Source organism: Neolamprologus multifasciatus, chromosome 7 (genome assembly GCF_963576455.1).
Source record: "Neolamprologus multifasciatus chromosome 7, fNeoMul1.2, whole genome shotgun sequence".
NCBI classification, from domain to species: Eukaryota; Metazoa; Chordata; class Actinopteri; order Cichliformes; family Cichlidae; genus Neolamprologus; species Neolamprologus multifasciatus.
In genome coordinates, this window is record NC_140445.1 from 27,711,338 (window position 1) to 27,724,998 (window position 13,661).

At 38.7% G+C, this 13,661-nt stretch overlaps 2 protein-coding genes across 3 annotated transcripts; both read right to left on the reverse strand.

Moving 5' to 3' along the window:
* Positions 1-851: 851 nt before the first annotated feature.
* On the reverse strand, positions 852-6,334 carry LOC146514462 (protein AMBP-like). The gene is made up of 10 exons (XM_085164610.1): positions 6,147-6,334; positions 5,333-5,475; positions 4,200-4,276; positions 3,988-4,104; positions 3,731-3,832; positions 3,308-3,363; positions 2,963-3,044; positions 2,704-2,871; positions 2,185-2,358; positions 852-997 (listed from the first exon to the last, which is right to left on the reverse strand). Exons 1-10 carry the CDS (start codon positions 6,264-6,266, stop codon positions 972-974), a joined length of 1,065 nt encoding a protein of 354 aa, XP_085020736.1. The 5' UTR covers positions 6,267-6,334; the 3' UTR covers positions 852-971.
* Positions 6,335-7,618: 1,284 nt separating this feature from the next.
* Positions 7,619-10,872, reverse strand: LOC146514463 (protein AMBP-like). 2 transcript variants are annotated; one of them, XM_085164621.1, is made up of 7 exons: positions 10,469-10,872; positions 9,708-9,853; positions 9,543-9,619; positions 9,298-9,417; positions 8,711-8,812; positions 8,321-8,366; positions 7,619-8,207 (listed from the first exon to the last, which is right to left on the reverse strand). In XM_085164621.1, exons 1-7 carry the CDS (start codon positions 10,589-10,591, stop codon positions 8,126-8,128), a joined length of 696 nt encoding a protein of 231 aa, XP_085020747.1. In that variant the 5' UTR covers positions 10,592-10,872; the 3' UTR covers positions 7,619-8,125. The 2 variants fall into 2 exon arrangements, with proteins under 2 accessions (XP_085020747.1, XP_085020745.1); XM_085164619.1 differs by lacking the exon at positions 8,321-8,366 and having other exon boundaries at positions 10,469-10,854.
* Positions 10,873-13,661: the final 2,789 nt, after the last annotated feature.

Genomic DNA, 13,661 nt, shown 5'->3' on the forward strand with positions numbered 1-13,661 from the left:
ATCCCTTTTATTACTGTAAGTATGCAAAACATCTATGTGACATGAAAATATCACATTCATATAAACTAGCACAGCCATGGCTATAATTATTAGCACATTATGGGATTAACAATGTAGGATCATACAACATAATTTATGGCCAGGATATTCTGAGGTCCATGCAATAAATAACAGAAGAATTTATTGATGATTGTTGTATGGTGATCCTAATAGCATTTTCACCCTTACATGTCTCAGACAGTTTGTTTACTTATAATATTAGGAAACCTTTCTTATTTAGATTTGTTGATAGAGTCCCTGAACACCGGAAAGTATACCATAAACATGCATACTGTGTCATTTTTGATACTGTCACCAAGGAGAAGTATATTCTTTCAGCTGTAATCATTAGTGTATGCAATTCATGTGTGTATGGTTGCATGTTGGTACGTTTTCTATGATGTTCACCGCAAAACACATTAAAGACTGTACACAGTATTTTTTCTGTGAACCAGAAAGACTGCAACATCCGGAAGAAGGGAGGGGAACATGAGCGTTTGGCTCTAAACCTTAAATGATGGGGACCTCTGCTGGTAACATTTCACATGATATTTTTTTGAGTAGGAAATACCACAAAGGCGTTATATTTTAGCACACAGAATTGTTTATAATGGTATTCATCTACCTGGTCTGTTCATTTTCACACATTGAGTCAGGGAAGCTGATTCAGTCTAAACTCTTAAGTGCTATAAAGTTTTTGATCCAAGCAAAAATTCAAAACCACACAGAAAACACAGGTGTTGCTCATAATGTGATGTTATAACTGGTATTGCAAGAAGTAACAGTAACAAGCAAGAAGCAACTGAAAAACATAGTATTGATTTTTTTTTTATTGGTGACAACACTGCTGAGACAAAGCCATATTTTGTTACTGTGGTGGTTTGTGTCGTATCCCTTTATGTTGACTGAGCAGCAGTGGTTCCTCATCTCAGTCAGTTTGCCTTGAGGAGCCCTTCATCTGTTAAAAAAAAAAAAGCAGAAATACATTGTTTGGACCAGCATGTATGGGGAACTTGATGCATTTGCAGGAATTGATTCAAACTGAGCTGTAACTTTTACTTGTATTTATCATGCATCAACAGTTTTTCCAGTGAGCAGAAGTGTTTCCTTTATAGGTTTGCAAACTGGGATCATGGCTCTGTTGCATGACCCAATTTGGGCTATTAGTTGTTGAACAAATGACCTAAGAGCATATTTTTCTGGAAACCTTTGTGAAATCTCAATTTTTCTTTGGAAGCAGTAAGGGTGTAATTAGTTTTTTCACAGGTCTGCACAGAGTCTTGTGAAAAACCTTACTCACACGATTGTAATTTGTCCCTCCACAAAAATATCTTTAAATATATAAATTAAAACTCTTCACACTTCTTGCTAATGATGTCATGTAAGTAACATTAGTCAATCAGTCAATCGTCACACAATGGCACTGGTTGAGTTGAAGCTCAATATCAACAAACAATCAGAGAGAGATAGAGAAGGGCTGTTTATAAGAGGAGGAGGAGTAAGCTCATGCCTAACAACAGTAATTCCAAATGACATTTGAGCAGCTGTGACAGACTGTGTTCTTGCTCATGGAATGGCAACCAGATTGAAAAATGCCCCTTTCTGCAATAAATGTTTATGTTTTCCAGCACAAACACCCATTAAAGTGGCCCTTTTCGCATTTTTTCTCAAACAACATAATGTTCCCATTTAATCATTATAATTACACTGCATGAGAAACATGTGAAAGAAGCCACTTCCATGAGTAAATCCTAAGATGCAAGACGACCGGAGCTACATGTTGTTAACATTGTTGTTTTTCTTCTTTTTTTTTTTTTTTTTGATGTAGTAGCATAATGAACTCTCAGTAATGTTTTCTTTTTTTCGACTGGCTGTGTGTGTGTGTACGATCACTGGTTAAAACTGTTTTGATGTGATGATGTGGTTTAGCCATAAGGGTTAGAGGTTTTTTTTTTTTAAATAAAATGTTGTTTGAAAATTGGGTTTTGTGTTTACATATGAAGAAAAAACAAGGCTGGGAGATTTTTTTTAAGTGTTCTAGCCATGGACTTGGAATCTGTGGGATTTCTATGAGATAAATGTGTCTTTGTTTTTATTTGCATCCTGCCACAGTTCTGCTCTGTTATACTTGTTTTATTTTCGCACCATCTTTCATCACCCCGCAGTACTCCTCACACTCTGCCTTGCTGTAGAACTTGTTGCCGTTGGCCTGGCAGAAGCCGCTTTTGTAAGCCACACACAGACCAGCGGTGGAGTCAAAAGCCCAGATGGGAGGCTTCCCTGTGCAGGGCTGAGCATCCATAGGCAGACGGCACACAGCTGAAATGACAAAAGAGATACACACAATATAATATAGGTACACAATATAATATAGGTAATATTCATTCGTGGTGTGCCACAAGAGTCTCAAGTAGAACATGAATTGCACTTTGTAAAACAGTTGCAGTCCCTTTCTCTGTGGCTGTTATAAGGAGCCTCATTGAAAACAAACACAGTAGCTTCTCATAGAAAACAAGTGTTCTTCTGTTTACGTGTGATGTAGAAACCCCAGCTGAATCCATAATTAAATGTTGGACCAAACCCCCCAAAACCTGAATTTGCACATGTGTTGCACAGACATCTATGCACATTAGCAAATGTCATGTTGTGCTTGTTTTTTATTACCTTCGGTGCGGCAACTCTGCAAACAGTCCCTTTCACTTTCAAAGTTGTTCTGATTGCCCAAACATCCTCCATACTTGAAGAGCTCGCAGTTCATTGAAGAGGAGTTGTAGTAGTAACGCAGGTGGATCCCGAAACACGGTCCTGTGTCTGGTGCTGCTTTACAGGCCTCTGTGGAAACAGCGAGGGAATGTATATATGCATAAGAAAATATACAACATCAGAATCAGAACTTGATCATTAGCATACACTGATATCCTACCAGTCCCATTGAACATAGCTGTATCATCACCAGAGCCCTCCACATCTGGAGCCAAAGAAGGCACTGCATTTCTCCTCACACGCTGTTTAACACAGACACACAGACTCAGAGATACAAAAATGACTCAACCACAAATAATCTGCATTATACCGATAAAATGATCTCCTATAATGTAACCTCTCACATGGATTATATGATGGCCTTGTAATTCATTTATGATGAATTCTACCATAAAACTCAAACTCCAGAGTACAAAGGACAACAGCTACTCTTTCATGCATTTTAAAGGAAATACAATTAAAGCATATGCATAAAATATTCAATGTTAAATACAGATTGTAATACCTGAGGCTTAGGCTGAGCTGTGGCTGTTGCCACCTCCTCTCCAGGAACACAGTCACCTGCAGATCAAGTGAAGTAGTGTCATTTGTTCATATACTTCATCTATAGCCTAAAATGTTGTGTTAAGATGTTATGAATAACAGTTCCATTCTTCAAGTTTATGTGTTTATGTTTTTTATTTTATTGTGTGTGTGTATGTGTGTGTGTGTGTGTGAGCCTGGATTTTCATGTCTTTTGTAAAGAGGTAGAACATACGCAAGGAAAGAACCCATGAAGATAGAGTGTAGATCTGGGCTGATTTCTTTAAAATGTAAGAACTAGAGTACTGATCTCGGAGGAGGACTGTACACTTATCACTCCATTTTAGAAGAGTGTTAGCGTGTGTGATAATCTGTCTATGTGTGTGTCTGTATGTGTGGGCTGTACCTTTGTTCTGTTTAATGATAATATTGGCATCACTCATTCCCTGGTCTTTAACCAGTCTTTTAAAGTCATCCAGGACAGTGTTTCTCACAGTCATAGTTCGACCTGAAGAACACAATCATTTGGAAAATAAAAACCTTAAAATGGCATTAAGACTTCAGGACTTCACCTGATAATCACTATAACAACAATCAAGTGTATAGTTAAGGACTGTCAAATGAATCCATTTTGGTTTACATTTTTAGGAAGTGTTTACTCACTGTAAAGCTTAACTGAGGTGGTCTTATTGCCTGATAACTTCTGCTTGCTCATTATTACTATGGCATACTCATTGTAGTTTGTGTGAACCACGTATGCATCCACGTCTGCCCCCCACTCTGTGAGAGGGAGAGTACAGGAAGAGTCATAATATCGAAAAATCCGCTGTACAAAAGCTCACGAACATCATTATTTAAACAGATTAAAGACATACTTGCAACATGATAGAAGAATCGTCCTGGTGTGGTGGTCAGCTCATAATCCTCAATCCTCTCCAGACATGTTCCTCGTCTTAACACACACACACACACACACACACACACACACACACACACACACACACACACACACACACACACACACACACACACACACACAAAAGAGGGGGTATAGAATATACTGGAGTTAAAAGCAGTTAATGTGTAGAGAGACTCATTTGAGAAAACATGTTTAATACATCACTGAGCAGATCGCATTACTCTTACAGCTGCTACTGGTATTTTACAGCTTGATAGCTTCTTTTACAGCAGATTCTCAGAATTTGGTAGCTTTCACAAATAAAATTCATCCAACAAAATTAAATATTATGTTTGGTTTTTTTTGCCAGATTTCTCTTAAATTTTGGTTAATCCAGTTTCCCTCAATATGTCTGATAAAATGTTTAGAATGAGTACATTAGCAAAAACAAACAACAAAAAACTATTTTTTGTAAAAACCCACCCAGCTTAAAGGGAACACAATAGTGGACAGTGTGTTTTGCTGTCAGAAATAATTCAATTCAATTCAATTTTATTTATATAGCGCCAAATCACAACAAAAGTCACCTCAAGGCGCTTCATAGATACAGAGAAAAGCCCAACAATCATATGACCCCCTATGAGCAAGCACTTTGGCGACAGTGGGAAGGAAAAACTCCCTTTTAACAGGAAGAAACCTCTGGCAGAACCAGGCTCAGGGAGGGGCGGCCATCTGCTGCGACCGGTTGGGGTGAGAGAAGGAAGACAGGATAAAAGACATGCTGTGGAAGAGAGACAGAGGTTAATAACAGATATGATTCAATACAGAGAGGTCTGTTAATACATAGTGAGCGAGAAGGGTGACTGGAAAGGAAAAACTCAATGCATCATGGGAATCCCCCGGCAGCCTACATCTATTGCAGCATAACTAAGGGAGGATTCAGGGTCACCTGGTCCAGCCCTAACTATATGCTTTAGCAAAAAGGAAAGTTTTAAGCCTAATCTTAAAAGTAGAGATAGTGTCTGTCTCCCGAATCCAAACTGGAAGCTGGTATACATGCTTGCTGTACATTACTGTTTGGGTCCACACACCCATGCATTTTTTACTAACCTCAGAGAAGTTCGAGTCACCTTGAGTTTGCCTTGATTATCACCTCTCTGAAGTACCAGTTTTCCGATTGCTGCACCTGACTTATGACGTTGCATATAGGGACATGTGGATGCAATGGCAATATCATGCCATGTTCCCAAATACTGTCAGGAGAAGTAAACAAAAAGAAGATTTTCACAAATTAATATAAAACTCACAGACTGCTTAACCAAACATCTGGTATAAAAATAAAGATGTTACAAATATAGATTATTAAAAATATATATAGTTAAATGTTGTTTTAACGCTGGATTTAATACAAAAAGTCAACTTTAACTAAACTATTTTAAATTTGTTTTAAAAATACAAGTTTGGAGAGGTCCTTGTGTTCTACATCTAAAGGAAACGTTTACTTTGGACCTTAGTCCTGAGAATACAAGTGATTTGAAGCAGTCATTTGACTGAATCATAAAGGATGTTTTGCAATGAGAAATAAAGATAAATATTACCTTAGGCTTGCTCTGTCATAGTTATCTATGTGCACTCAATGGATTCATACCCGACCTTTGCACTGTGCAACTAACAGCTCTAGTTTCCATTATAAAAGCCCTCAGCATATAATCCTTATATTTTTAGGTTTCCTCTGCTTGAGATTAAGGCTTAAAGAAATGTTCAGTAAACACTAAAAGAAATAAAATGTTAGAATTTAAATACACAGGAAAAGTGCATACCAGCATCTCCTGCTTTTAACTTTTTGCATTTAACACTTTTCAGAATTATGCAATATGCACAATGTTATAGAATATTAACAAGAGCGCAGAATTCAAGCACTTACCTGGGTTAAATCAAAGTTTTCCTGTGTGGGGTAAAGCGGGTCTGTGAGTACAGGGAGCCCCTCGAGGCTCCAGGTCCATCCCAGGACCAGCAGAGTAATCACAGTCGCTGCTTTCTGCATCTCGCCAGCTTGTCTGTCCACGCGTTGGTAACAATGTCCCCTAAGTATAAAACATCAAAACAGCCCCCTCTCACCTCTTGAATAGGAGACAGTGCATTGAACTGTTATGGGCTATGTTTGCCAGGCCCCCCTCATGTACTCAGCCCCCCCACAGCTGAGTAAAAAACAAACAAGTAAAAGAGCAAAGTTCAGATTTTGTGTATCTCACCTGATCACTGCAATGCAAACAAATCAATATTTGTCATGATTGGAGGGACTAATGAGTAACAATAGCATACTAGTTCATCCTAATGTGTAAGTGAGAGAAATTATCTTTTCTGAACTACAGAGCCCATAATGCTTTGGGGGGCATATACAAAAAGTTACGTATCTTGGCGAATGAGTTGCCATCTACAGCTCCACCCTTGTAATACCTAAATAACTATTGGTAGCTCAAGCTTGCACTTTGTGCCATTGGATGTACAGACCAGGACCCCAGCTCACAATCACACTTACAATATTATTCACAGACAGGTTAGAGAGCAAAGAGGACCAGATATGACTGGATAGTAGGTTAGCCAGAATCACATTTCTGAGGGCTTGGATTGGACTGATGTATGATTCCAGACATGTGTAAATTGTAACTTTATAATGTGAAACCATGATGTTGGAGTAAATTTACAAGGTATCCACATGCATGCACGATTCTGTTTCAGCTCTCTCCCTCCATGTCCCGTTGGGGAGCGGTGCAGCGCATTTTGAAAATGATTCCTTGGGGCAGTGAAACATACAGGAAACATTTGTACATGAGATATTTTATTACACTTGCCATATGTTTGGTGCTTTTTTTTCTCAAATAGCATGGTCGCTTTATTTGAAATAATATTGACAATAAAATATTATCTTTAAATAAATATTTGTCACATCTCTTAAACTTGCACATTCAAATGCATATGATAAATAATTGTAGAAAGTATTAGCACACCATACCATATAGAGCAGGTGGTTAAAAGTTAAAGTCCTTTTTTTGTATGTAAACTTGTTTCACACATTAAAATTTGCATTTTGAACTATGTACCAGCTGTATATTAAATCTTTGCAATATGATATAAGAACTTGAAATTCCTTTATGTAGTCTGAAAATCCAAATTAATTTAGATAAACTTTAGATTTGCAAAGTGCTTATACACATCAAAATTTCATTTTGACACAGAAAGTATTTCATGTATAAAAGTAGATCATTGTGGTGTAGTATTCACTGTGGGAGCCTGGCACTATCAAAACAGTCTAAATGAATATACTTAGTGAATCTGGTTTTCTTGTGATGATCATATTCTTCAGGTTTTACACTTGATCCTGTAGCAAATATATATTTATTAAAACGCTCAAATTTGGCAGAAACACAACATCTTTATTGCATTTTTTTACATTTACATATTTTTATTTATATCAACAGTTAACAAGGGAATGGAGGCAAAGTCGAGTGGGTGATTTGTGACAGATGGATAGCAGCAAGAGTAAAAGGAAGGTTTAAACGCTGGTAGTCATACCCGGTATGATGTTTGGTTTGGAGACAGTGGCACTGACAAAAAAACCTCGAGGTCTGCCACCTCGAGGTTGAGCTCAAGGTGGTAGAGCTGAAGATGCTCAGGTTTTTATTGGGATTGACCAGAATAGACAGGATTAGAAACGTGTACCACAGAGGGACTGTGGTAAGGCTGAGACGGTTTAGATATAAGCAAAGGAAGTATAGTGGATATACTTGGCAAAGGATGTTGAACGTGTAGCTGCCAGGCAGGAGGGAAAGAGGAGATCCATGGATATAGTGAAGGAGGACATGCAGAGGATTTATCTGACAGAGGAGGATGGTAAGGATAGGGTCAGATGGTAACAGTGAACTCTTCTTGGGGATGTGTCGTACGTGGAACCGCGTTTCTATTTAACCCCTTTGGGAACAATAACCTGAAATAATGACATACAAGGTATTAAAATGCATTAAAGACTCATCACTTTAACATAGTTATAAATCTTGGGTTTTACAGTGTTATATGTTAGTGTGTTAGTGTGAAGCATGCACCTGAGTAGGTGTCTCTGTCATCTTTTCACCTGGAACACACTCACCTGTAAAGGCAGAAGGATTAGAGTTGATGACTTTCTAAAATGCAGTTAATAATAGAAAACACTAAACATGCAAAACACAACCAAGAAGATAATATCCAATAACAGGAGGGAAAAATCAATAACAGTAAGGGTGTCAAACATGGCTGTCCCAGCAGGCGAATCTGTTCTGCTTGGCGAGGGGGGGACGACTATATTAAAAATCAGAGGGTTAGCTCAGGTTGAACAGCATGCAAAGATGATTTGGACATGTGCAGAGGATAGTGAATATACTGGGCAAAAAATGTTAAAGATGGAGATGACGAGTGTAAGACATATCATCAATAGTTCTCAGGGAATGTGTGCACCTTTGTCCTGATTCATGATGACAGCATCATCTCTCATTCCATGCTCTCTGACCAGTGTTTTAAAGTGATCCAGCACAGCGGGGCCTGCTTCCACAGTCCGACCTAAAGAGGACAGATTTTCTTTAGTGTTTTATAACACTGACTGTTCATACTCTGTTAAAACAGGAAGGAAACAGAAAGGAAGTGTTAGAATCAGCAGATTTAAAGTTCATAAAATCTCTGTGAGAACAACAAATTTCTATGTTTTTATAATTTTATATTGAAAAGCATTAAATAGTTCCAAATTAAAAGGCTAAATGTGAGATCTCATGATTTGAACAAGATTACAGTCATATGTAGAGACAATTAGATTTTATACAATAGCCTCAGAAGCTTTGCAAGTTTTACCTGCTTTAAGTACACTAGATTAGGTGTTGGGAATATGAAGTCTATTATTAGCTTACTCATAATTAATATTGATTGATAAATTAAAGTACCTGACCCTTGTTTTAATTTGGACACAAAGAAATGCACTGCTAAAAAAATCAACACAGATATCTTGATAAATCAAAGGTAAAATGGCTGATGATCCAACAGTGGTCACTCACTGTAAAGTTTGGCTATGGTGGTTTTATTTCCTGATGGTTTCTCTGTGCTCAGCAGAAGCATCACAGCATACTCATCATAGGTGGTATGAACCACAAAGGCATCAACATCGGCCCCTACCCCTTTAGAAAATAAAGTGTTAACGCATCAGGTTTTCTGAGTATTATTTTAGCATCATGAAAATGTTTTTATTGTACACATGTCACAGAAAGGATGTACTATATATGCAGGAAAGCAGAACACATACTTGCAGTGTGGTAGAAGAATCGCCCTGGAGTGTCCGTCAAACTGTAATCTGTTGAAGTCTCTGTACACAAGCTGTTCCTATATGCAGACACAAACACATGAAAGGTTATATTGAGTGTAGCATACTCATCCACTGCATGAGAAACAGCATGTGGGTGAATCTGACCTGAAAGTAGTGGCTGTCATGGTGAAGTTCTCCTCAGATGCAACATGTTTCAGCTCAAGTGCAACAATGACAGGGTTTCCCCTCTTACGCTGCATATAATGAGGGCAGGTAGACACCACTGCCACCTCATACCACTTTCCCATAAACTGCGAGGAACACGCCATAACATAAAACAGAACAGATACTAATATTATAAAATGGACCAGTCAAAACAAAACAGAACAGCTTAAAAATGTCATGAGCGCAGTTTTGAATTCTGTCAAGGAGTGTGCAGATGTGCGGGAGTAAAGTTTAGGTATTGCATAAGAGAAGGACCTGGCTCCCAGAGTTCTAAGGTTAATGAAAAGTAGTCCTGCTGATGAAGACTGCAGGGAGCAGAAGGAAGTTTAAGTTTGGAGGAGATCAGTGAAATATGCAGGGCAGAGCATGTGAAGAACTTCAAATGTTAATAGTCATGTTTTTAGGGTGAATTCATGGCAGTACAGGGAGCCAGTGTACTGTGGATGAATCAGCAGGGGTGTGACATGTTTAGCTGACTTCTGGATAAGCTGATGTTTGTCAGGAATTTGTGCCAAGATTGCTGAAGTCAAGGCGTGGTGTGACAAGACTCATAATTACTGTACATTAAAACATGTGGATTGACGTGCGGCAATAAAAACAACCTCAGATATTATTGAATGAAAAGAAGTGATAAACTTTGCTGTTGGGTGGGGTGGGAAATAACTAAAGAAATTTCATTTTTTAGTATTTTATCCACTCACCTGCTCCAGATCAAAGTTCTCCTGGGTCAGGGTAAGATTTTTTGGCTCCACAGGAGATACCTGGAAGGTCACGAGGGCCCACCCCATGACCAGTACAGACACAGGCCTGACCGCTCCCTGCATTTTGTTAGCCTGCCTGTCCAACCTGTCTCTTTCTGTCACCTCCCAGAAACTTTTGTCTGCTGCCTTTCTGGGTCAAACGGACACCCTGCGTATGTGGCTTTTGTGAATCCCCTCTCAAAACAGGACCAAAAAAAGCAAGAAAAGACACAACTTAAAGAGCAGTTCTGACGATCAGTGTGTCTGTGCACAGAGGTGTGTGCATGTCACTGTGTGTCCTTTGGTCCAAATAATCAGAAATGAATTGCTGGACTTCAGAGTTTGAAGCTAAAACAAACAACTGATCAATACATGTTAGTAATTAACAGATTGTGGGGGAAATGTAGCATTAGTATCAGCTACAGAGACTTTTTGATGTTACCACAGACAGAAGTGTCCCTTCAACACACAGCTCATTTAATCTCATTTCTACGGTGGCCCCTAGAGACAAAGCACGTACAAACTCCAAAACACTTGCAAACTCCAAAACACTTGCAAACTCCAAAACACATGCAAACTCCAAAACACTTGCAAACTCCAAAACACATGCAAACTCCAAAACACATGCAAACTCCAAAACACTTGCAAACTCCAAAACACTTGCAAACTCCAAAACACATGCAAACTCCAAAACACTTGCAAACTCCAAAACACTTGTAAACCCCAAAGCACATGCAAATTCCAAAACACAACGGAAGTGCTCCAGGACGCTAGGGGCAGTGTTGAGCTTTTGTTACCTAGTAACTACACAAGCCAGGATGTACCAATGACCGGATTTGGGGTCTGCAGCCTTAAAGTCCGCATTTTAAGGCCGATTACGTCACAGCGACACGACGAAGGCTGTCCCAATTCAAAGGCTGCTCGAAATGCGGCCCTCAAATGCGTCCTTAATTTCCCTGAATTTTAAGAATGGGTCGCTGTAGCCTTCATGGCCCAACATATCCCAGATTTCATAGCTCGCCTGTGGTGTGGATAATTTTGCCGAAAAAAACGGCTGAAGCGGAGCCGCCAAGAGTAAACTTTCAGAAGTAAGTACTGAATATTATGTCACTTATTTATGCGCAAATGTTTTTTATAATGAAGAACATTAAAACATTACTGTTGGCCACATGTCGGGAAAGTTATGTGACATTAGCGATGTTTGTACTAACTTGGTTTTAAAGCCTTTACTCCAAAATATACGCCGTTCAATAGTTGACTTTAATCTTACAGAGAATGTGATGATTTTATGGATAATTAAAGTCAGTCATATATCCACAAACACAACAGGCTGAAAGTCAGTGATGCTGCTCGGTTTGCAGTCCTGAATATCACGGCACAAGCAGGATTCACTGCACTGTTAATGTTAGCTATGTTATATTGCTGCCACTGTTCGGTGGTGTAGAGCCAAACGGACTTTAACGTGTGTTTGAACGAGCTGACGGTTCACTCGTTAAGCTGAAAGAAAGGTGCTTTAATCACAGGAGTCACACACGTGTCCACTGTACCATCTGGGAACTCTTCTTGTTTCGTAATAACACAGTCCTCCTTCTTTTGTGCTGTTTTGTAGCAGTGTATACACCTGAGGCTGTCACCTGTCTGTCTGTCCTGCACTCTCTCTCTTTTTCTTTCTCTCTGATTGTGTAATAAAAGTATGAACATGTATTTATAAGTTACATTTGTGTTTGAATCCTGCAGCTTATCACGCATTTGATTTCCATGTGTGACAACTGCAAGTGTCCAGAGTGAGGACAGACTGAGGGACTCACTGCTGCACATCATCTGTGAGGCTTTGCACCCCTGATGATCCACCAGGACTCAGCAGTGTGTGAGGAAGAGGAGGAGGAAGAGCCAGCAGCAGCTGACAGATGGAGAGAATAGACAGACTGTTCCCTGTTTGTGAAGGACTGCTAGGAAAGTTTAACATAACTAATTGTCTGTCCTGAATCAGTCTTATTAGGTAATGTTCAAATAATTTTATCATTCCAGTGTTTGCAGTGTGGGAGAAAGTACTCAGGGCCTTCAAGTTACACACTATGAAAGGAAGAAACAAGTTTAATATTCAGAAACCTAAAGTATGTATCAGCAGCTGAATGGACCTAAAAATAAATGTTTGTTTCAGTTCTATGAAGCTTTGAGTATTTTGGATTAGTAGCAGTGCTGTGTTTGTTGCATCATATTGCTGTAATTGTTTATATGCTTTATATATTCTGAGGTAAGTTGATCTATAGTGTTACATCATATTCTATAATGATGCTATGTGTTTGTATACTTTCTGCCCAGTTTGACCCATTTAGCAGAAGTCAGCCTGTTTAAGGCTCTGATATCTATTCTGTATGACTTAAAGCAGTTATGACATGGTCTGATTTTCTCACCCAATAAAGGAATATTCAATATATCAGTCTACTCTTCATTTTATCAGAAACAGTTATCACAGCTCATATAATTTCTTTTTACACACGTATGTAAGCAATGAGCCAAATTTAGTAATGCCAACATACTGAAGGAACAACATTTCTCTCTTATATATGATACACCTATATATGCACTGTCAAAGATACTTGTCTTTGAGTGAAGATTTAAGGTGATAAGACCTATAAATAACTGCAACTTGAATCTACTGTGGCTCAGTATTTGACACAGAGTTCATGTTCACTGCTGTAATAGCTAATAATGATTAATATAATAACTATAATATTGGCCATATTATATTTACATTACCAAAGTGATATGACTTTAGTCTCATGAACAACATTAGCTAATTGTTATTTACTAACTAATCTTAAATGACTGTTCAGTACAGAAATGAAGCCCAAAAATCATGTTTTACTGTCCTGTGGTCTCAACCTCAGATACTTATCAAATCACACAAAGCTCTTGTAGAAACAAACAAACAAATGAACAAAATATGTTTTCCTTCATTTCTGTCAAACAAAATTGTATGACACGTTACCAGCGGTTAGTATCATGGTTGCTAGGCAACCTGGGAAGCGCGACAGAGACTAGACCGTCCCATACAGACAAACTTGCCGTTTATTTTGCAAATCGAGCTCAACACTGCCCCTAGCGTCCTGGAGCACTTCCGTTGTGTTTTGGAATTTGCATGTGCTTTGGG

What these genes read in the sequence shown, in the direction of transcription:
- LOC146514462 (XM_085164610.1), bottom strand. Translation starts at nt 6,266, where the DNA reads ATGCAGAAAGCAGCGACTGTGATTACTCTGCTGGTCCTGGGATGGACC. An exon ending in TATCATTAAACAGAACAAAG is followed by an intron (nt 3,364 to 3,730) that starts GTACAGCCCACA and finishes CTTGATCTGCAG; the next exon opens with GTGACTGTGTTCCTGGAGAG. An exon ending in GCAGAGTTGCCGCACCGAAG is followed by an intron (nt 2,359 to 2,703) that starts GTAATAAAAAAC and finishes TTGTCATTTCAG; the next exon opens with CTGTGTGCCGTCTGCCTATG.
- LOC146514463 (XM_085164621.1), bottom strand. Translation starts at nt 10,591, where the DNA reads ATGCAGGGAGCGGTCAGGCCTGTGTCTGTACTGGTCATGGGGTGGGCC. An exon ending in AGAACTTTGATCTGGAGCAG is followed by an intron (nt 9,854 to 10,468) that starts GTGAGTGGATAA and finishes TGTTCCTCGCAG; the next exon opens with TTTATGGGAAAGTGGTATGA. An exon ending in ATGACAGCCACTACTTTCAG is followed by an intron (nt 9,620 to 9,707) that starts GTCAGATTCACC and finishes GTCTGCATATAG; the next exon opens with GAACAGCTTGTGTACAGAGA.